The sequence below is a fragment of the Macaca nemestrina genome, chromosome 1 (genome assembly GCF_043159975.1).
Source record: "Macaca nemestrina isolate mMacNem1 chromosome 1, mMacNem.hap1, whole genome shotgun sequence".
Classification (NCBI taxonomy): Eukaryota; Metazoa; Chordata; class Mammalia; order Primates; family Cercopithecidae; genus Macaca; species Macaca nemestrina.
The window spans coordinates 41,266,259-41,290,058 of NC_092125.1; the positions used below are offsets into that span (position 1 = coordinate 41,266,259).

General features: G+C 38.0%; 1 protein-coding gene across 38 annotated transcripts in view; it reads left to right on the forward strand.

Annotated features, from left to right (window-relative positions):
• The window catches only part of LOC105484566 (SMG7 nonsense mediated mRNA decay factor), an 88,521-nt gene that overhangs the window by 10,144 nt on the left and 54,577 nt on the right, over positions 1-23,800 (forward strand). For 16 of the 38 annotated variants that reach the window (XM_011746323.3, XM_011746329.3, XM_024793689.2 and 13 more), the window contains 2 exons: positions 18,718-18,854; positions 19,795-19,933. The exons of 15 other annotated variants lie outside the window; for them this stretch is intronic. In XM_011746323.3, coding sequence (XP_011744625.2) covers positions 19,818-19,933 — 116 coding nt within the window. In that variant the 5' untranslated portion in view covers positions 18,718-18,854; positions 19,795-19,817. Of the gene's footprint in view, positions 1-1,485; positions 1,664-18,717; positions 18,855-19,794; positions 19,934-23,800 lie in introns of those variants that run through there. 7 more of the 38 variants (XM_024793691.2, XM_071076896.1, XM_024793694.2 and 4 more) reach the window with 3 other exon arrangements.

The following is a 23,800-nucleotide window of genomic DNA, read 5'->3' on the forward strand; positions in this document are numbered from 1 at the left end:
AACTTTGCAGACCCTTTGATGATTAGTGTTCTCACAGTTCTTGATGGCATTTGCCTACTGTGGTGTCTTGTCTTAAATGATAAGGATGATTCTGAAAGTCTGTTATAACTGCTATCTTGCATTAATATCCTCATCTGTTTCCCAAGACACTCTGAGTTCTCAGATTGCAGAAGTTGAGTTCTTTTTCTTTCCTTCTTCTTCCCAAAGACATATAATAGTATTTCAATGCTGTGTTCGTTGGGATACAGTATATTGGATGTGTCTGTTTTACTAATACTGCCTCTTAGAAAGGTTATGAATTAATTTTGTATCAGGTGATCACCTAACCAGATTATCTTTGAGATACTGTACAGTAATGAGATAATTAGTAGTGAGATCGTCAAAGTAAAATGTAACTTGGAAGATGGTATTCAAAGAAAAAAATGAGTTAAAGACTGCTTACTTGAAATTTTTTTTATTACTGTTGAAAAAAGTAAAAAAGCATAGTGTTGAGAGAACCACCATAGGATAAATTTGGACATTAAAGAGTGTCTTAGGACATCTGCAAAATTTTGTGTGTGTGCATACATACAGCTTGTGTAATATATTTTGAAGTGAAATTTTTGTACTTTTAATATCTAATTCTATGAAATCATATTCCTCAATTTCTGTTTAAATAACCAAAATGACAGTGTTATACTTTATCTGAAATAATCATTAGTTTTGTTTTTTGATGAAAAAAGGTTAGACCGTTTTAAGAACCACAACTCAAATAATAAGATATATTGGTCATAAATTCTGGTTTATGAAAGGAAAATAATGTAACAGATTAATTGCTTTCTAGTTTTCTAATGTAACGTATTAATTTGGTTGTTTAAACTCATACACAAGTCTTTTTGGCTCCCTAACATTTACAGTGGCATGGCAAATTGAATGAGCCAAGGTGTTTGAATTAAGAGTGGCTTAATTTGTATTTTGATTTTCCTGAGTTCAGATCCCTACTGTGTACTAGCAATGTGACCTTAAACCTCTCTAGTTTTTTACTTTTGCTACCTGTAAAATGACTACGGTAGAATTACTAGGAGAATTACGTGAGAAGATATACACAGTATAATCCCTCGGTATCCTTGAGAGATTGGTTCTAGGACCCCTACAATACCAAAATCTATAGGTGCTCAAGTCCTTTATGTATAATGGCATAGTACTTGCACGTAACCTGCATACATTCTTTACTTTAAATCATCTCTAGATCACTTACAATATGTAATACAATGTAAAAGTTGTTACACTATATTGCTTTTTAATTTGTATTTTAAAAAATTGTTATGTTTTTCTGGTTTTTTTTTTTTTTTTTTTGGTCTGCAATTGGTTGAATCCATGGATGAAGAACTTAGAGATAGAGGGCCAACTCATACTACAAAAGCCCTCAAGCTTTCTGCATTTTTGTTACCTTTGCTGTTTCTTTATACCTGAAATAACAATTAGTCTTTCCACTATTTTTGGCAGCTGATGTGAAGCTACAAGTGATGGCAGCTCTCAAGAATGTGTCACCATGAACAGTTCTCTCTCCCTTTAAATTTAAATGCTATCAGGGAATTGTTAGCATTTCCTTTGTATGAGAGTTTACTTGCTTTTGTGTTGGATTTGGGAGAGGTGTGCAGTATATCCTGATGTGGCCATATAGGTATGTCCTTTAAATATAAATCTTTGTGAAACTTAGAAGGGGACTCCTGAGTTAATATCCTTTATTTTAAAATTTTTGATACATTATTTTATGATTTTATAAGTAATGTTTTTAGTAATCATTTTGACTTGTTATTTGAAAGGCTTCTTTATTATACTCTTAGACCATCTGCCATATAGGTTCTGGGTTAGCTTCCATTCGCATGTAATCTGGCATACACTGACATACCTTTTCTTTTTTCAGTTCTGACATTGAGGCTTGTATATCAATAAGGAATAACTTCACAGAGAGGCTGTTTGTTCTTTTGACATGATTGATAATAGTAATTGCCAGCACTTTTATGTTGTTCCAGACACTAATCCAAATATTGTGTGTTTATTGACTCTGAATAGTAGATGTATACTACTGTTGCTCTGTTTCACAGCTGGGCAAACAGGCGTAGGAGACATACATGCAGAAAGTGGCAGAGCTGGATTTTGAACCTAGATATCAGGCTGAGTCTATCTGTATCTATATAGTTTTATACTCTTATGGCTTAGGATTATATGATTTTGTTTTAATTTTATTTTTATTTTGTTTATATAAAACAATGTAATGTATACAATTATAAACATGTATAATCTGAACGCTTTTCTCAACAATGTCAACCTTCCGAATGCACTTTTTCTTTGTAGATAATAAGCGGGAAGTGGGCCAGGTAGTTTTGCCAAAAAACTTACTGAGGGGAGATAAGATAAGCTTTGATTTATGTTACTGACTAGTTGACCTGCTATTCCTCCCTTATTATAGCTATTTTTTCTGAAGTTTTTGTCTTTAGTTAGTATCACTACTTACATACAGTCTTATTTCCTAGAACACTTGGGAATATTGAGAACTGGCTATTTTGGGGGAAAATAACTTTGACCTATCAGGGCTAATAGTACAAGTAGAGAATGACTTGCCAGGTTTTGTGGATAACTTCACTGCAGAAGATTTGGATTCCATTTTCCTCATTGATTTGGTAAAGTTATTACATAGAGATGTTTAGATGCCAGCTTCTGACACTAAGGATTATAATTTTGCGTGTATAAACTTTAAGTCTTAGATAATTTGCTTCTAAAGGAAAATTCAGTGTAACTTTTAAAAAGTAACAGATTACTAAAACTATACTTTTTATGTGATCTGATATCTTTGAATTTAATGTTTTCCCTCAGAAATTTATTGTTACCTGAAATTGAGACAGCAAGACTGTGGTTAACTAGGAAAAGGGAGAGCTTTCCTTTACTTCCCAGTCTTAATTTCTTTCTTTCATGTGACTTTACATTGCTTTTGAAAAGTTCCATCTTCCAGAAAGTCTTTCTTTGGATCATCTTAGAATTTTCTCAGGTAAATGACTAGATGTTTCTCCCCTTTTGTGTGTATACCATTTTGTTCTCATTTAAGAGGAGGGCTTTCTCTTAATTATTTTGGGACAACCTTAGAACCATATTGACACCCAGTAAATGTTGTCTAATATGTCTAATAATATATGAGATTGCACTTACTGCAAACATTTTTAATTACGTGAATTTCTCAGAGTAATTGACATATCTCAGTCTTCAAGGAATGGTAGAGTCTGAATAATTCGTACTATTCTTCATTGTTACATAAACAAAACCAAGCACACTTGATTTAAGCAATGAAAAGAAGCAAAAACTGTATAAACTGTGTCACAGGCCTTTTTTTTTTTTTTGAGACGGAGTCTCACCCTGTCGCCCAAGCTAGAGTTCAGTGGCGCCATCTTGGCTCACTGCAGCCTCCGCCTCCTGGGTTCAAGCGATTCTCCTGCCTCAGCCTACTGAGTAGCTGGGATTATAGGCGCCCGCCACCGCGCCTGGCCAATTTTTGTGTTTTTAGTAGAGACGAGTTGTCTCTACTAAAGAGCGTTGGTCAGGCTGGTCTCGAACTCCTGACCTTGTGATCCACCCACGTCAGCCTCCCAAAGTGCTGGGATTACAGGTGTGAGCCACCACGCCCGGCCTTTTTTTTTTTTTTCTGAGACAGGGTCTCACTGTGTCACCCAGGCTGGACTCCAGTCATGTAGTCACAGCAAACTCTATCTCCTAGGCTCAAACGATCCTCCTACCTCAGCCTCCTGAGTAGCTAGGACTACAGGCGCGTACCACCACACCCAGCTAATTGTTGAATTTTTTTTTTCATAGAGATGGGTCTCTCCAGGTTGCCCAGGCTGGTCACTGTCTTTTTAAAGAAATGCTAACACATTGTAGATGTAAGGATTGAAGAATACAAGAGTTTATTAGGGTTTTAGTTGCAAGGAACAGAAAAAACACTGGCTCACTTAAGCAGTGAAAGGGCTGGAGATGTAGGAATAGCTGTATTCGTTTCCTTTTGCTACTCTAACAAATTACTACCACAATGGTGGAATTAAAACACACAACAGTTCTGGAGGTCAGAGGTCCAAAACGGGTCCTACCAGGCTAAAATCAAGGTGCCATTGCTTCTAGAGTGTCTAGGAGGAAAATCCTTTTCTTGCCTTTTCCAGCTTTTCAGACTGCCCACATTCCTTGGCTCATGGCCCCCTTCCATCTTCAAAGCCAGTAGTCACATTACTCTACCTTCTACTTCCTCATCACTCTCTTTCTCTGACTCTCCTGCCTCTCTTTCACTTAGAAAGATCCTTGTGATCACATTGGACACACCCAGATAATACACTCTCCCTTTCTCAAAATCCTTAACTAATCACACCTGAAAAACCCCTTTTGTAGGTAAAATTCAGAGGTTCTGGGATTAGGATGTGAACATCTCTGGGGAGCCATTATTCTGCTTTCCACAATAGCTATGCAGCCTGGAGCAGTGCCTCAAATCACATCATAGAACTCAGCCTGTGAAGACACCTTGCAGAACCTTGATTGTGTCAGTTACTTTGCATCCCTGACCCTAACACCACTCATGCTGGCCCTATTGGAAATTGGATGTGGTTGCTGCCACTATCCAGAATTTATTAGCCACAGTTCCCACTTTTTCTCATTAGTTCACACTTAAATGTGGGGTTGGTATGTTTATTGACGGAGCCTGAATTATGTATCTGTACATTAGCTACTAGCTGCAAGTGAAGCTGGTAAATATATAATGGGAAGCAGGTTCTGCTTTGTAAATTGTGGGGATTTCTCAAAAATAGGAAGAAAAAACTCAGATGCTGGGCTTCTAAAAGGAATACCAACCAGAGAGAACATATAAGTACAGTTGAGAGTCATTGGTATAAGGATTCTATTCATTTGACAAACTGTACCAGAGATACACAGATGGGTGACATACATTTCTGTTTCTTTTTTTTGAGATGGAGTCTTGCTCTGTGGTGCAGACTGGAGTGCAGTGGCACGATCTCAGCTCACTGCAAGCTCTGCCTCCTGGGTTCATGCCATTCTCCTGCCTCAGCCTCCCGAGTAGCTGGGACTACAGGTGCCCGCCACCACGCCTGGCTAATTTTTTGTATTTTTTAGTAGAGACGGGGTTTCACTGTGTTAGCCAGGATAGTCTCGATCTCCTGACCTCGTGATCTGCCCGCCTTGGCCTCCCAAAGTGCTGGGATTACAGGTGTGAGCCATCGCACCCAGCCCATTTCTGTTTCTGTTGGTGCTAGCCAGAGCGAGAGTGTAAAACCGTGTTCATATGCCAGTACCCTAACATAAATGAGTACTATTTCTCTTGAGACCCTAACTGATAGGAAGCCAGCTCTGTTATGTGAAGGCTTTTCACTTAGTGTGTTTTTCATCTGTTCACCAAAAATTACTATCGACTGTACTTTTGCCTTTCAAATGGTGACATGAGAATAGTTGATAGAGGAAGGTGAGTAGGTTTTGTGGTTTTTCTCTTTCACTCCAGCAGGTTATCAGTAACAGTGGTATTGATATATAACTGTGCTGTCCTGTGTGGTAGCCACTGGCCACATGTGGCCCTTTAAATAGAATGAAATTTAAGATCTAGTTTCTCAGTTGCACTAACCATGTGTCAAGTGCTCATGTGGCTAGTGACTACCATTTTGGACAGCTCAGTTCTGTACCCATAGTGTGGCATGTTTACTGTGCAAGAGTCAATCCAGGAAAAATAAAATGTTTATAAGGCTTTTTTTTTTTTTTTTTTTTTTTGAGACGGAGTCTCGCTCTGCCGCCCAGGCTGGAGTGCAGTGGCCGGATCTCAGCTCACTGCAAGCTCCGCCTCCCGGGTTCACGCCATTCTCCTGCCTCAGCCTCCCGAGTAGCTGGGACTACAGGCGCCGCCACCTCGCCCAGCTAGTTTTTTGTATTTTTTAAAGTAGAGACGGGGTTTCACCGTGTCAGCCAGGATGGTCTCGATCTCCTGACCTCGTGATCCGCCCGTCTCGGCCTCCCAAAGTGCTGGGATTACAGGCTTGAGCCACCGCGCCTGGCCCTTTTTTTTTTTTTTTTAAAGACAGGGTCTCACTCTGTCATCCAGGCTGGAGTGCAGTGGCACAGTCTCAGCTCACTGCAACCTCTGCCTCCCAGGTTCAAGTGACTCTCCTGCCTCAGCCTCCTGAGTAGCTGGGATTACAGGCATCCGCCACCACGCCCAGCTAATTTTTGCATTTTTAGTAGAGAGGAAGTTGTGCTGTGTTGGCCAGACTGGTCTCGAACTCCTGACCTCAGGTGATCCACCCACCTTGGCCTCCCAAAGTGCTGGGATTACAGGCTTGAGCCACCATGCCCGGCCAAGGTTTTTTTCTTTTTAACCCTAATTATTTTTCCTTTTGATACAGTACATGAGTGTTCACAGTATCTTTCACATGTGTTACATTCTTTCACATGTGTTACATGTTTTCACTGACAGAATCCTGCAAAATAAGCCTAATTAACCCTCACTTTTCATACCGTAAAGTGAAGCTCAAAAATAAAAAGTTCAAACAACAGAGTTAGACAGGGCTTGAATTTTATTTAATTCTACTCAATCCAATATAAAATACTTAAGGTGCTAAGTACTGTGTTAAATAATAAGACACTAAAAAGCTAGCTGCTTTGCCCCAGTCTGGTCCTCATTCTCAGGTTCTTGTCAGATCTTTCTGCTTGGGCTGGGCAAGGGGGCACGGGTGGAATAACTTTGTGAAGGGCAAGTGTAGTTTCTTTGAGAGTTGGTTACAGGGTGCTCTGGCTGTTGTACATCTAACTCCTAGGTCCTACAGCTTGGGCTGTTGTACATCTAACTCCTAGGTCCTACAGCTTGAGCTGGGACCTCACCTCCCTAAGGATGGTTAGATGTGAAGAATGAGTGAGAGAGAGATTCATTGATGATATTGATGTTGACCATAGAGAAATAGTAGCACTGTTAATGGAAATGAGGAATAAAAGTATGGGTACTGAAGGGAATATTTCATGAATATCTATGGTGAGATGCCAGATAGGCAATTGGAATAGGACCATGGTGTGAACTGGGTTGGAATTATTTACTTTGTATTGTCTTTAATAATGGTGAGACTTGAATCTACAAGCTGGGAAGTATGAATTATAGAAGTATAAGGGCATTAGGGCCAGCTTCTTAGGGAACAAGTACCAGATGGTAATAAAGATCAACGTCGGCCGGGCGCGGTGGCTCAAGCCTGTAATCCCAGCACTTTGGGAGGCCGAGGCGGGCGGATCACAAGGTCAGGAGATCGAGACCACAGTGAAACCCCGTCTCTACTAAAAATACAAAAAATTAGCCGGGCGCGGTGGCGGGCGCCTGTAGTCCCAGCTACTCAGGAGGCTGAGGCAGGAGAATGGCGGGAACCCGGGAGGCGGAGCGTGCAGTGAGCCGAGATCGCGCCACTGCACTCCAGCCTGGGCAACAGCGTGAGACTCCGTCTCAAAAAAAAAAAAAAAAAAAAAAAAAAAGATCAACGTCAATTCTCAGTGTCTTTTTACTCTACCTATATAGGTGGAAGGAGAAAGAAAAAAGAAGAAATGACCTATCAAAAACGTGAGAGGGACTAGGAAAGACTGAGTAGAAAAGTTTTAATGAAGGGATTGCTGTAATGCAATAGTTTGCAAAATGTGGTCTCCAGATGAGCATCATCAGCATCACCTGGGAACTTACTAGAAACACAAATTTTTGAACCCCATCTCAGACCCGCTGAATCAGAGCCTCTTGCAATGTGGTCCAGCAATCTGGGTGATCCAGGGCTAGTGTTTGAAAAAACACTGATAAAGTATAGTATTGAGTAGTAAGAGTTCAGGAAATACAGGGACTGAGAAAAAGCTCTTAGATTGGTCAGGAAAAGTCATTGATAACACTTGAGCAAATTTGCTGCAATGTTAAAAGACCCTAATTGCAAGTTTAGAGATGACTTAGGTAATCAGAAAGTAAAGCCACTAGCTATATATATATTGTCTTTTCATAAAGTTCAAAGACAAGGAGAAAGATGCTTGATGACAAAAGCAGGATGGATGGAAACTTAGGTTGGAAGGACTGGAGTATATTTTATGTTTTGGGCTTCAACAGACAATATAAAAGGGCATTTATTTTGTAGAAATTATTTTAGCCTTACCTATGCACATTTTCTATGCAGAAAGCATTTTAAGTATAAAATATTTTAAAATTGGCTTATAGGAGACTGATATTTTAATAACTCTATTATAAATATATCTGCATTGAATAAAATAAAAACATCAAGATTAAAAAATTTGGTAATATTAGCCACCACTACTAATACCTTCTAGTCTTTTTATCAATATAGAATATGCATTTTATGCATATACAGATAATGCATTTTAAACATACACTTAATCAAATTCTCTGTTATAAAATATGTTTATTTTAAATGTGTAGTTAACAATTTTGACAAACATATGCCCCTATAACCATCACCCTGATTAAGTACTTTCCAAATCCCCCCAAAGGGCTTTTATTTATGTATTTAATTTGAGATTGAGTCTCACTCTGTCGCTCAGGTTGGAGTGCAGTGGTGCAATCTTGGTGCACTGCAACCTCCGCCTCCCAGGTTGAAGCAATTCTCCTGCCTTAGCCTCCTGAGTAGCTGGGATTACAAGCATGCACCATCATGCCTGGCTGATTTTTATATTTTTAGTAGAGTTGGGGTTTCGCCATGTTGACCAGGCTGTTCTCAAACTCCTGACCTCAGAGTGCTGGGATTACAGGCATGAGCTGCAATGCCCAGCCTCAAAGTGCTTTTAGACCCCTTGCAGTCATTCTTAACTCTGGTTAACCCTCTGTGCCTCAGGCAATCATTACTCTAGATTTTTATCAATATTAATTTTGTTTGCGTGTCCCAGAACTTCTGAAGTGGAGTGATGTAATGCATTCTTTTGTGCCTGTATTCTGTTGGCATAAAACATGCCAAGCGATTAATCCACATTGTTGTACACATTAATAGTTCCTTTCTTTGTTTACTGCTGAATAATATTCTTTTGTGTGAATAAAAGAATATTATTATTGTCCATTCAGCTTTTGATGAACCTTTAGGTTGTTTCTAATTTTTTGCTATTATGAATAAAGCTAGGAACATACTGTAAAAGTCTTTTTGTTTACATGTGTTTTCATTTCTCTTGGTTTGCATGTATGTATTTTGGGATATAAATGTGTGTGTGTGTATACAATGTTACACACATACATGCACATATATATACACTTGGGTACATACATATGTGACTATATACATATCTCTCTCTCTCTCTCTCCCCTAGTCCGTGGCTTGTCTTTTCGGTTTTTTGAAGAGCATAAGTTTTAAATATTGATGAATCTAGTTTATTAGGTTTTTTCTTTTATTGAATTTTATTTAAGAATTCTTTATCCTGGTTTGGTATCTTGATCAATTTATGCTGCTATAATAAAATACCTAAGACTAGGTAATTTAGAAGCAACATAAATCTATTTCTCACAGATCCAGATGCTGGGAAGCCCAGTATTATGGTGCCAGCAGGTTTGGTGCCTGGCAAGGGCCCAGTCTCTGCTTCCAAGATGGCACCTTGTTGCTGCCTTCTCTACGGAGTACAAATGCTGTGTCCACTTATGGCAGAAGGGATGGAGGGGCAAAAATGGCCCTACCTGATTCTCTCCAGCCTTTTCATATGGCACTGATCTCATCCATGAAGGCAGAGTCCTCATAGTCTTGATCACCTCCTAGGCATCTTAATACTGTTGTGTTGGGGATTAAGATTTAACATGAATTTTGGAGGAGGAGGCCCAAACAGTCATACTATATCAGACGGTAAAAATTTACTCCTTAGTTTTCTTCTAGAAATAGATTAAGTCTGTGATCCATTTTGGATTAATTTTTGTGCAATGTTATGTATTGTTTGAGGTTAATTTTTTTCTGGTTTTAAAATTTTCATCCAGTCGTTCCAGCATCATTTGTTGAGAATATTGTTATTCCCATTAAATTACTTTGATACCTTTGTCAAAAATATATTGGCTATACATATAAAAACACACACATACACATATATATAAATGTAGAAATAGGTGAGCCTGTTTCTGACCTCTGTTCTGTCCTATTTGTCTGCATGTCTGTCCTTTTACTACTGTACTGTCTTGGTGACCACAGCTCTCTAGTAAGTTTTGAAATCAGGTAATCTAAGTTCTCTATTTTTTTGAGAATTGTTTTAGCTATTCTAGGTTTTTACATTTCCAGATAAATTTTAAAATAGCCTGCCAGTTTCTAACAAAAACAATCTGCTTGGGTTCTGATTGCAATTGTATTATAACTATAGTTCAGTTTGGGGAGAATTATATAAATCCTTCTGAAGAGTCAGCTTTTGGCTTTCACTTATTTTCTGTGTCTGTTTTCTGCTCTTTACTATTTCTTCCTTCTACTTTATTTGGATTTAATATGCTGTTCTTTTTTTTATAGCTTCTTAGATGCTTAGGTAGATGCTTAGATCAAGGCTTTTAGATCTATTTTAACATAAGCATATAAAGCTATAAATACCTCCCTAAGCACTGCTTTTATTGCATCCGACACGTTATATATGTTTCCATTTTCATTTGGCTTAAAATATTTTCTGATTTCTCCTGTGATTTATTTTTTGACCTGTGATTATTTACTTTTTATTTGTTTTTAGAGACAAGATCTCTCTGTTGCCTAGGTATTGTACAGTGGTACAATCATAGTTCACTGCGACTTCAAACTCTTAGGCTCAAGTGATCCTCCCGCCTCAGCCTCCTGTGTAGCTAGGACTACAGGAATGCACTGCCACTGTTCCTGGCTAATTTTTACAAACTTTTTTGTAAAGATAGGGTCTTACTATGTTGCCCAGGTTGGTCTCAAACACCCTCAAGCAATCCTCTGGCCTCAGCCTCCCAAAGTGTTGAGATTACAGGTGTGAGCCACCATACCCGGCAACCTACAAATATTTAGAAGTGTTTGATTCATTTCCAAATATTTGAGGAATTAGAGAACTTTATTCATCAACTTAGACAACCAATTCTAGTTGTTTATCTTTTTTTTTTTTTAATTTGTAGTTCTGTGACTTTAATTCTTTTTAACTTCTGAGATTTGTTTCGTGGTTCAGCACATGTTCTATCTTGGTGAATGTGCCATGTGCACTTATAAAGAAGGTGTATTCTTTTGTTGGGTAAAATGTGCTGTAAATACCAGTGGGATCTGTTGGGTTATAACCTTAGTGTTGGTCTAACCTTACTGGTTTTGTTTGTTTGTTTGTTTGTTTTTTACTGAGACGGAGTCTTGCTCTGTCACCCAGGCTGGAGTGCAGTGGCACGATCTTGGCTGATTGCAACCTCTGCTGCTCAGGTTCAAGCGATTCTTGTGCCTCAGCCTCCCAAGTACCTGGGACTATAGGCACACACCACCACACCTGGCTAATTTTTGTATTTTGAGTAGAGACGGGGTTTTGCTGTTGGCCAGGCTGTTCTCAAATGCCTGACCTCAGGTGATCCGCCCGCCTTGGCCTCCCAGAGTGCTTGGCAGGCGTGAGCCATCACACCCGGCCACCTTAGTGGTTTTCTGCCTACTTTTTGTTAGTTATTGAGAGAGTTTTGAAATCTCCAAATAATTACAGATTTATCTATTTCTCTTTTCTCTGTTTCTGTTTTTGTATTTTCTTTTTCATTTGTTTGAAACAGGGTCTTGCTTTGTTGCCCAGGCTGCAGTGCAGTGACGCCATCACGGCTCACTGCAGTCTCAATCACCTGGACTCAAGCAGTCCTCCCACCTCAGCCTCCTGAGCAGCTGGGACTACAGGCATATGCCACCATGCCTACCTAATGTCTTCTGCTATTTTATGAACTGTCTTAGTCTTTTTTTTAGTTGCTCTGGTAGTTACATTATGCACCTTTATATAATTTTATGTATAATATAAAATGTTACAACAGTGTAGTGCTCTCATTTTCCTTTCCTTTTGTTTGTACTACTGTTGTCAAACAGCTTCTATATTTAAGTTTCAAAATATAGAGGGCTTTTTTGGTTTCTGTTTATTTTTTTCTTAATAAATTGACTTTTAAATATGTTTTAAAACAAAGAAAAAAGTTATTTTGTATTTACTCATATGTTTACTATTTCTGGCACTTGTCATCTCTTTGTTTAGTTCAAGGCTTCCATCTGGTATCATTTTCTTCCAGCCCAAAGAGTTTCCTTTTTAATATTCCTTATGGTATTGATCTGTTGGCATCAAATCTCCTCAGCTCTTATGTGTCTAAAAAAATGTATTTTTTTCACCTTTGATTTTAAAGAATATTTTTGCTGGATATAAAATTATATATAGATAGGCATTTTTTCCCTAGTATTTTAAAGATGTTATTCTGTTGTCTCCTGGCTTGTCTTTTTTCTAGCAAGAACTTAGCTATCGTTCTTTTGTTTTTGTTTTTGTTTTTGAGATAGTGTTTTGCTCTGTTGCCCAGGCTGGAGTGCGGTGGCGCTATCTTGGCTCACACAACCTCGCCTCCCGAGTTCAAGCGTTTCTCCTGCCTCAACCTCCTGAGCAACTGAGACTACAGGCATGTGCCACCATGCCTGGCTAATTTTTGTATTTTTAGTAGAGACAGGGTTTCACTGTGTTGGCCAGGCTGGTCTCGAACTCCTGACGTTGTGATCCACCTGCCTCGGCCTCCCAAAGTGCTGGGATTACAGGCGTGAGCCACCGTGCCCAGCCTCTTATTTTTATTCCTTCTTATGTAATATATATATATTTTCTCTCCTTTTACTACATTGTTTTTCAACAGTTTGATTAAAATGCCTTTGTGTGGTTTTCTTTTGTGTTTAAATTCTTGCAGTTGAGCCTCTTAGATTTATAGGCTTATAATTTTCATCAAATTTGGATCCTGCAATTGCCATCGAAGTCTGTATGTTCATTTCTCCTGTATAATTCATGTGAGAAAATACGGTAAACCTGTGTTTTCTGGTAATTGTCTAATTAATACAAAATTTCTAAAATTAGGATTTTTGTTTTACATTATGTTGAGGAGGAAGAGAGAGTGTAGAAAACAACTAGAGAGAGAACTCCTGGAAAGAACTTACACTAGAAGACAAAACCAGGAGGATTTCTTGACGAGTTCTTTTTCAGATTTAAGGGAAATAGGATGTGGGTATGTCGTACGCTGGTCAAAAAGGCAAACTGGGCCAAGCACAGTGGCTTACACCTGTAACCCCAGCACTTTGGGAGGCCCAGTTGGGCGGATCATGAGGTCAGGATTTTGAGACTAGCCTGGAAACATGAGGAAACCCTATCTCTACTAAAAATACAAAAATTAGCCGAGCGTGGTGGAGCTTGCCTGTAATCCCAGCTACTCGGGAGGCTAAGGCAGGAGAATCGCTTGAACCCAGGAGGCGGAGGTTGCAGTGAGCCCAGATTGTGCCACTGCACTCCAGCCTAGGCGACGAGCAAGACCCTGTCTCAGAAAAGAAAAAAAGGGAAACTGAATAAATCGTAAGCAATGAGATATTTACACTTTAGCTTTTAGTATATGAACTGTTGAAAATTGAGGTCTGTCATGCATTGTAAAATAATGAGCAGAAAAAGTTAGGCTCCAGAATTCTGATACTGTACCTGGATTTGAATTCCAGTCCTAGCACTTACCATCTTTGTGGCGTTGGGCAAGTTTCCTAAAATCTCTAGGTGTTTCTTTAATCATAAAATTGGAAAAATGGTTATAATCTCAGGTTGTCATGGAAACTAAACCCAGGATGGCTTATGTTCTTCACTTGTCATTTAGTAGATCCCCAATAATAATTAGTTATCTTTCCTTCTCTATATATTAACTTTTTATTCTTTCATTCAGGGACTTTTTTCCTTTTAAACATATGCAGTATTTAAATAAGTCCCTATGGCCCTCATGAGACTGTATTTACCCATTATGTTTCTCTATTGGATCTTTTCTGTGTTGTTGTTTATCCCATCCTATAAAAAAAAAGTTACATATTCCATCTTAAAAACTGTTTTGACCCTCACATCTCTCTCTAGCTGCTGCCTCTTTCTTTTCCCAGACAGTATTGTCTAAATTCAATTTTAGCCTCAGTTCCTCCCCTCTTATAACAAGATCCTCGGTGACTTCCACATTACTAAATCCAGTGATTAGTTCTCAGGCCTCATTTTACTTTATTCTTCAGGAGCATTTATTCATTCTGCCCTCTTTTCTTGAAACTTTTTCTTTATTTGGCTTCTGGGACACTTTGTTTAACAAATTTACCTCCTACTTCTTTGGCCACTGGTTCTCAATCTGTTTACTATTTGTTTCCTTCTCAGTCTAGCCAGGAGTGTCCAGTGTTTTGGCTTCCCTGGGTCACATTGGAAAAATAATTGTTTTGGGCCACACATAAAATACGCTAACACTAATGATAGCTGATGAGCTTTAAAAAGTTGCAAAAAAATCTCATAATGTTTTAGGAAAGTTTATGAATTTGTGTTGGGCCGCAGTTAAAGCTGTCCTGGGCTGCATGTGGTCTGTGGGCCATGGGTTGGACAGGCTTAGTCTGCCCTTAAATATTGGAGTTTCTGCCTCTTAACACTCCCTTGGTAATGTCATCCCATCTCATGGGCTTTAACGAATATCTATATGCTGATGACTTCCAAATGATATCTGTTCTCCCACTCTTTCCTCTGATCCCTTTAACAAAACTCTTTAAGAAACTACCAGTTAATTACATTCATGTCATACCTTTGCTTAAAATGTCCAAAAATTTTGCTTGGTAGTTTCCTGTATCTCAGACCATCTAGATCAAGTTAAGTCTGACCTGCATAATCCCAAACAACTTCGCTCAAATGTCTGGGCCCTCAACTGGAGTGGCTGTGATAGCTAAGAAAACTGGGTCTCTCTTCCCAAGTAGTCTGTCATCCTCAGCTTCATAGTGTTTTAATGGTGTTCCAAAAGGGCAAGCCCAAATGTGCCAGTGCTTAAAAAGTCTCAGTGTCACATTTACTGAAGTCCAGTTGGCCAAAGTAAGTCACATGGCCAAACCCAGGGTCAGTAGGAGTTCCAGGGGTGCAAATGCCAAGAAGTGTGTGATTCATTGGAGGCAGTTAATAATCGATCACAGGTTTTATATAATCTGTATCTGGTTTAATTTGTTAAATTATTTAATTAATTAATTTATTTATTTGGAGACGGAGTCTTGCTCTGTGGCCCAGGCTGGAGTGCAGTGGCGCAATCTCGGCTCACTGCAACCTCTGCCTCCCCGGTTCAAGCGATTCTCCTGCCTCAGCCTCCAGAATAGCTGGGATTACAGGTGTCCGCCACCGCACCCGGCTAATTTTTGTTTTTTTTAGTAGAGAGGGGGGTTTCACCATCTTGGCCAGGCTGGTCTCGCACTCCTTACCTCATGATCCCACCTGCCTTGGCCTCCCAAAGTGCTGGGATTACAGGCGTGAGCCACCGCACCTGGCCAGATTATTTTATTATACAGCACCCATTTCTTTACTCAAGAAAATAATTAAGAAAAAGAACTGTCTAGATAATTAAATTGTCATCTGGGAGTATGGGCTAAATAATGGCTCTTGTGAGAATATCAAGTTTGACTTTTGAGTATCTTTTGTTTTTCAATTTCAAAGAGTACCTGGAAAGTAGAGAATGTACTATTTGTATCACAATAATTTATAGCATATTTTATTTAGTTAAATCAGACAGTATCTTAAATATTGTTGCTAGTTGAGTTAATTAACTTGTCCATCTTTCATATTATCTACCTGTACCAAGTTAGAAAGTTGAACTTTATTTCTCCCTGATCCAAAATTTTATGGAGCTTTACATTTTATAAAGCACTGTTTCAGCTGGGTGCAGTGGCTCATACCTGTAATCCCAGCACTTTGGGAGGCCAAGGCAGGAGGATCACTTGAGCATAGGAGTTCAAGATCAGCCTGGACAACATAACAAAACTCTGTCTCTACTACAAATACAAAAATTAGCCAGCTGTGGTGGCACATGCCTCTAGTTGCAGCTACTTGGGTGGCTAAAGCAGGAGCCCAGGAGGTTGAGGCTGCAGTAAGCCATGATTGCATCACTGTGCTCCAGCCTGGGCAATAGAGTTAAAAAAAAACAAAAATCACCGTTTCTTTTTCCAACCTGATTTTTGTTCACTGTCACCTGTCAAAGGATATGGTTACACCTTGTTTTCTTTTTCCTTTAAAGCAGCTTTAGGTTTACAGAAAAATAGCGAGAAAGGTATAGAGATTTCCCATATACCCCTTGCTCACACACATGAATAGCCTCCCCTATTATCAGCGTCCCCCACCAGAGTGGTACATTTGTTATAATTGATGAACTTACATTGACACATCATATTCACCCGAAGTTCATTTTACATTATAGTTCACTCTTGGTGTTGTACACTCTGTGGGTTTGGACCAGTGTGTAATGACATGTATCCACTGTTGTATAGTACAGAGTACACTGCCCTAAAAATCCTCTTTGGTCCACCTGTTAATTCCCCCTCTCTTCCCTTCCAACTCCTGGCAACCACTGATCTTTTTACTACCTCCATAGTCCTTGCCTTTTCCGGAATGTCATATGGTTGGAATCCTATGGTCTATAGTCATTTTAGATTGTAACATGCATTTAAGTTTCCTTCATGTCTTTTCATAGTTTGATAGCTCATTTCTTTTTAGTGCTAAATAATAATCTGTTGTCTGGATGTACCACAGATTGTTTATCCTTTCATCTACTGAGGGATATCTTGGTTGCTTCAGTAGGTGAATGGATGAATTAGTTTTCAGTGATTATAAATAAAACCGATATGATACTCATGTGCAGGTTTTTGTGTAGACATCAGTTTTCAGCTCAATTGAATAAATACCAAGAGGTCATATGGTAAGATTATGTTTAGCTTTGTGAGTAACTACTAAACTGTCTTCCAAAGTGACTGTACTGTTTTGCGTTCCCAATAGCAGTGAATGAGAGTTCCCCATGCTCCACATTCTCATTCGCATTTGGTTTTGTAATTGTTCTGGATTTTGGCCATTCTAATAGTGTAGTAGTGTATCATTGTTTTAACTTGCATTTCCCTAAGACTATGTGGAGCATCTTTTCACATGCTTATTTGCCATCTGATATCTTCTTTGGCCAGGTGTCTGTTAAGGTTTTGGCTCATTTTTTAATCGAGTTGCTTGTTTTCTTATTGTTCAAGAGTTCTTTGTATATTTCAGATAAGTCATTTATGAAATGCATGTTTTACACATACTTTCTTCCAGTCTGTGGCTTGTCTTGTTCTCTTGACAGCCTGTTTTCTTTGCATTAACTCCTTGTACTTTGTCTTGTAATGTTGTCCCTTTGTCAGTTTTTTCATATTCTTACCATTTCCAAATAAATTTAGTCTGCTATTACTTACTTTAACACTACTTTTAATTCTAGTATCTACTCATATTTTTGCTTTCATTTTGGTATCCTTCTTGTTTGGAATTCTGTTAACCTTTTATCTGTATGTGCAAGCATCTGATTATTTTATGTCTTCTAAGGTGGTCTTATCTGACCATTTATATATTGATATACTAATTTTAATCTGTTTATTATTTCAAGAAGGTACAGGGGTTGTTGCCAAAAAAGGACTATTTTATTGGGTTCATTGCTTTGGAAAGCATTGTTTTGGCATACCTCATTTAATGTAAAAATTGAGATGAGGGGAAATAACTTTCCTGTTATCTATGGCTTAACCTACTTGTTTCATTCATTTGGGTTGTGAGCTTATGTTCTGTTTGAAATTTTAGATTTTGTATTTCTGCAGAAATATTTAATGTTCTGTATATATTATATAGATCCCACTACGATGAAAACAAAATGTGAATTTCAGAGAGCCAAGTAAATGATTATGTATTTCTCTGATTGACTGTATAAAATGGTAGGTTTTCTTAAGAAAAAGTATGTTATTCCTGGTTCTCAGATGAAAAACCTTTCAGATTGTTTTCGGTGAAGACTTTTAAAACTATTGTCAGGTTTGAGAAACCTTGAATTTTTAGGATCTTTACCTTTTATTGAGAAACTATTTAGTCCAAATTAACCTGAATGCAACTTGTATGCCATGCACTATGTGAGGCACTACATATGCATGATTGAATAGGACAGTCTCTAGTGAAGGAAATGTGTACACAAATAACTTCATTGTAGTACTGTGAGTCCAATAATAAATGTGGACATTAAGATGCACTGGGAGTACTCAGCCAAACTAAGACTTGCTTTTAGGAGTTGCTGAGTTTAAAATACAAGAATGGGTTAACCAGACAAGGAGGGAAGTGGGAGGGCATTCTAGGATGAGTGAAAAAGCATGAATAAGGATACTGAGGGGCAAAACAACAAGAAACTAAAAGTAATTGAGGTTTACTGGATCATAAAGTGTAAAGTGAAAAGCTGTGGGACTTTATATGCTATGCTGAGGAACTTGAGTTTTATCATAAAATATTTTCTCTCATTCTTTTCCACTAAAGTGCAACTGAAGTCACAGGAGATTGAATACATGCTTTGGAAGTATGGCAGCAAAGTCTGCATAGACCTGCCACATATTTGAAATTTCTCCTAAGACATATTTTATCTTGTGAAGAATTATGAAAAATGTTCTATTTTTAAATTGATTAGTGTGAGTTCTTAAGTTCCTAATTTATAGACTGAGGATAATAATAGCATTTACCTTTTAGGATTGCTGGGAGGAGTAATAACTATAAAATGATAATGACAATAATGGCCAACATTTTTTGAGGGCTTACTTACCAAGGAACAGTCCTAAGTGCTTTACTTCTGTTACCTCATTTAATCCTCAAAACACCTCAATGAGGTAGGTATTTTACTATCTCCATCTCATTTCTAGCAAAACTGGGGCATAGAGAAGTAATTCACCTAAGGTTACACAGCTAGTAAGTGGCAGAGCTTGGTTTGAACCTAGGCAGTTTGAATATAAGACATTCTTACTATATTATACTCCCATTTTATGATATCATGCATATAGAATATTTAGCTTTGTATTTGGCACATACTAATTATAAACGTAAGCAATTATCAATAGCAATAATAATAACTTACTTTGTCCAAATCTTTGAGTTAAATTGAAGTCCCCAAGAAATTGTACTGTTTTTCTTGTGACTTGATTTACACCTGACATACCATTGGAGTGCAGAAAGTGTGACTCCCAAAGCCATGCTTTTAACCACTGCTGCCTCCTTCCTTGTTAGTCTGTCTCTACATTAGATTTTAAATCCATGGCAGGGATCACATCGATTTTTTCCATCATAGTACACTTAGTCCTTAACACTGCATCTATGATATAAAAATGACCAAATTTGTACAGTAAATGAGAATTGAAAAACCTGACAGTTTCAACTGATCTTAGCAATATTCATACTACCTATAATTGTGTTTTAATTGTTTTACATATTTTTTCTTCAGTAAGGAGTTCATCTGCTTCCGTGTTCTACAGGGCATTCTCACCCTGATCTTAAAAGAGTCCTGCTTGGTAACTGGTATCTGTCCTGTAGTGATCACTGTTTTCAGACAGTGAGGAACATTAGAATAACATTTTGGTCTATAACTAGAATCTGTTAGAAATATAAATTTTTAAATGTTTGTTCTAAGAAACATTAAACAAACAAAAAAAATACTTTGACATTTTTCCTTTACCTTTCACATTAAGTCATTTCAAATAAAGATAAAATAATTTTCTTCATAGGGTTCTCTGTTATTGTGGGTTAACTCATATTTTCCTCCTCTCCTCTATCTAGAATGTCTTAAACCATTCTACCTTATGAGAAATTGGATGTTCTTGCAGATAGTCATTGTGGGAGAAAACGTTTCATTTAAGTCCCAGATGAGGACCGAAAACTTGAAATCAGAGGAGCATCTGAAATCAAGTAATATTAGGTAGGATAAAAATTACAAGGGATTTCTGCTTGTTTTTATTCCTTTTGGAGATGTGTATTATTCATACTCTGTGAACACTAATGAAATTAGAATCTTCCTGAAGCATTTGATTTTGGCCAAGATCGGGATGGGGCATGCTAAAGTTTTATTATTTATGTGACTTCACGAGAACCTTGGCTTACGTTTGCTTTGTCTTGAGCGTTTATATCTTGTGGTCCAAGGAAGCTTTTAAAATTTTTACTGAAGTAAATTTTTTAAAAAATTGTTTTATATGAGGTCTCTGAATATTTATGATAAACATAGGGACAAATGATTTATGCATCATCCTTTAGAATGAAAATTTCTGTGTTTTGTTGTTGTTTTTTTTTTTTTAACATAGTAAATCATGTGAGTGCAGGTAGCATCAGCTTGCTGTTCTGTGTGTCAGCATGGATGCAATCAAGCCTCCCAAGTGCCTGTAGAAATAGGTGTATGATAGTATGCTAGAGAAGCCCTCTTGTACATGTGAAGTAATAACTGTTGCTACAGCAGCTTATAATGACTGAACATGCAAAGATGCTTGATCTCAAAGATGCAGCTTTTAACCAAGAGATGATAGTTGCCTCTATGAGCTGATACTAGGAGAGAGATACCTCTAGCCTGGCCATTTCAGAAGGCCTTAAATATGTTTATGAGCTCGGGTTTGGAACTAGATTGCAAGGGTGGAACCCAGGCTCTGCCATTTCCTAGTTATGTGACCTTGGGCAAGTTATTTAACCACTCTGTGCCTCTATTCCCTCATCATCAAAACGGGCTTAATATTATTACTTACCTGATAGAATTGTTGTGAGAATCAAAGATTTAGTAATATGAAAGCTAAAACCTGGCAAATAACAAGTGATTAAACTATATTGTTATTTTACTGCTGGTTAATTCTTAACAGATGAGTTTAGTCTGTTATCAGTGTGGCATTTCTATAATTTATAATTGTCTTGATATATCAGGTCCAATTTTAAAAATATATTTGTTAAATAATGTAATCAGAACTAATGTTTGGAGAAAAACAAAAAAGAAAAAAGTAACACCCTGACTCAATTATTTTGTAATTTTTATGTATCTGCCTCTGGTTTTATTTTCTATTTATACTAAGAACATAGTCATCATGACATCTAAACTGTTTTTCTTTTGTCGCTTGTGGTGGTAGGGACCTAGGGTTTTTTACTACAACTTTGAAATGTCTTTTTCAACCCAGTGTGCCCCTTCAAAAGGGATCTCATGAAGCAATGAGGGGAGGGAGGGACACCTGACTAGCCAGTCAGTAACCAGATTAGCAAAAGTAATTTGGTGGTCATTGAACTATTCATGTCACAATCAGATTACCCCTCCTTATTCAAATGATCATTTAGGTTCTTTTATATAACTTACTTGTCTTATTTATTACTCATAGCAACTTTGAAAAGTAGTTTGTATTCTCGTTTTATGGATGAGGAAACAGTCTTCTTAGAAGCTCCAAGATAGCACTACTTATTTGTAGGAAAACCCAAATTCAAACCCGAGTCTTTTTGCTTTATATTACTTTCCATTACATAAAACTGCCTCCTGTATGGTTCGTATTTTATCACTCAGTAATTCAACAAATTCAACAATTTTTAGTGAACAGCTGCCATGGCCGAGGCATTCTTCTAGTTGTTATGGCCCTTATCTTTTCTAACACTCCCAGTGGCTCTTCTTCTTAGTTGTATTCTAGGCATATGTCTATCCTTGCACTCACCTTTATTGTATTGAAATTATGTACATGCCTTTGTATCTGTCACCTTACCTAGAGGTCCTTAAAAGTAGGTATCTGCCAGTGTTACCAATTTGAGTATTTAGAGTAAAAAAAAAAAAAAAAAATTACTTATTTTAATTTGTGTTTACTAGTAGTATTTCCTTTTTTGAATTATCAGTTTGGTCTTCTGCCAATTTTTCTGTTGATACCTTGATTTATTTATTTAGTTTGTGACCAAGTCTCACTCTTGTTGCGCAGGTTGGAGTGCAATGGTATGATCTCAGCTCATTGCAACCTCCGCCTCCTGGGTTCAAGCGATTCTCCTGCTTCAGCCTCCCGGGTAGCTGGGATTATAGGCACCCGCCACCATGCCCGGCTAATTTTTATATTTTTAGTAGAGACAGTTTCACCACGTTGGCCAGGCTGGTCTCAAACTCCTGACCTCTGGTGATCTGCCCACCTCGACCTCCCAAAGTGCTGGGTGCTGGGATTACAGGTGTGAGCCACTGTACCTGGCCAATATATTTTTTGTATTAATTTTTCCATTTTGTCTAATCCACATGGCTCTTAACACTTTCTCTGCATTCTTTTCTTTGTCATTTTGTAATTATCCCAAATATTTGCCATTCTCCACAGCTTATCCCACTCTTTCTTTCAGACACAGGATCTACCTTATCTCTGAAATTGAGGAAATACAGCTGTAAATTCTCTTAACATCTCCCTACCCCCAGTATTTCCCAATTCTAACACATTTCTGTTTAACCTTACCAACCTCCAATTTTATCCTGACTCTTTTTCAAGGCCAGTCGTCTTCCTATCTTAATAATATCATTCTTATTTCCTTCTATCTCTTCCAGGACAGTGCTGTCAGTTTTATTTTCTCCTATATCTTCAACCTATTCATTTCTTCCAGCTTCTTTCCTTTATTCTAAATACTCTCAAGTGTCTCTCCAATTGGTGGGGAGGGGAAGAAACTTCTGTTTAGCCATGGCCTCCATCTCTTTCTCTTTACACAGCCCAGCATCCTAAGAGTTGATGTAAACTTCTCCCTCTTATTTGTTCCTCAACCTCCTGCATCCTCATGTAATCTTTTCTCTGGCAAGGCTATCATTGACCCTTATTTCACCAAATCTGAGACACTTTCCAGTCCTTATTTATCTCATAGTACTTTTCAGCTGCCTGTGATATTGATGACTACTCTTCCTTTTTATTCTCTCATTTTCTATACTCCACTCTTCTCTTGCTCTTATACTATTCACCAGTTTCTTCTTGGTGTTCTTCATGGAGTGTCTTTCATCTACCCTTTAAAAATGAAAACAGAGAACTAGCTCCACCATTCTGTGTTTCTGGGCAGTTACATTTACTGTCATGGTTTTAACTGCCATCAATGTACTGATCACATCAGTGCTGTATCCCTAGTCTCAAGTCTCCCCTTTGCTTGATACTTATCTCTGAATGCCTGCTTACGCATTCATTAATTCAACAAATTGAACACATTTTTAGTGAACAGCTGCTGCAGTCAAGGCATTATTGTAGGTATTATGGGTATAGCCCTGAATACTATCTTTTTTGCATTCTCCACCTTCTCATATACCCAGGCGGCCAAACTAACAATCTGGGAGTGACAGACTCTTTCCTCTGCTTTATCTTCCTTTCTTTCGGCGTAACTTACCAGGTATTTCTTCAGTCTGGGTTTTTCCATTCATCTGTATTAGCACATCCTTACTTCCAGTCTTATATCTATAGTAATCTTTTTAAAATGTAAATCTAACAATGCTATGCTCTTGCTTTAAGTTCAGCACTGGTTTCCTATTAAAGGACAGAATCAGAACTCCAGGGCATGTCATGCAAGGCCTGTCACAGTATGTTCTCTCTGGATTCTTCAGCTTCATTATCTGTGGCTTTCTACCTTGCATTTGATGCTCACTCACTAGCTTAGCTTTACTTTTTATTGTTCTGTTATTTCTTCTGCTTGGAAGAATAACTCCTTCCCATCCTTTGAAATTCTCAGACCAGTGTTGGTCCTTAATAAAACTGGGTATACCTTAATAAAACTAGGTACACATTTTTAAAGAATATAAATTAGGGAGCGAATGTTGTGGTATAGAGTATTGTTGTGT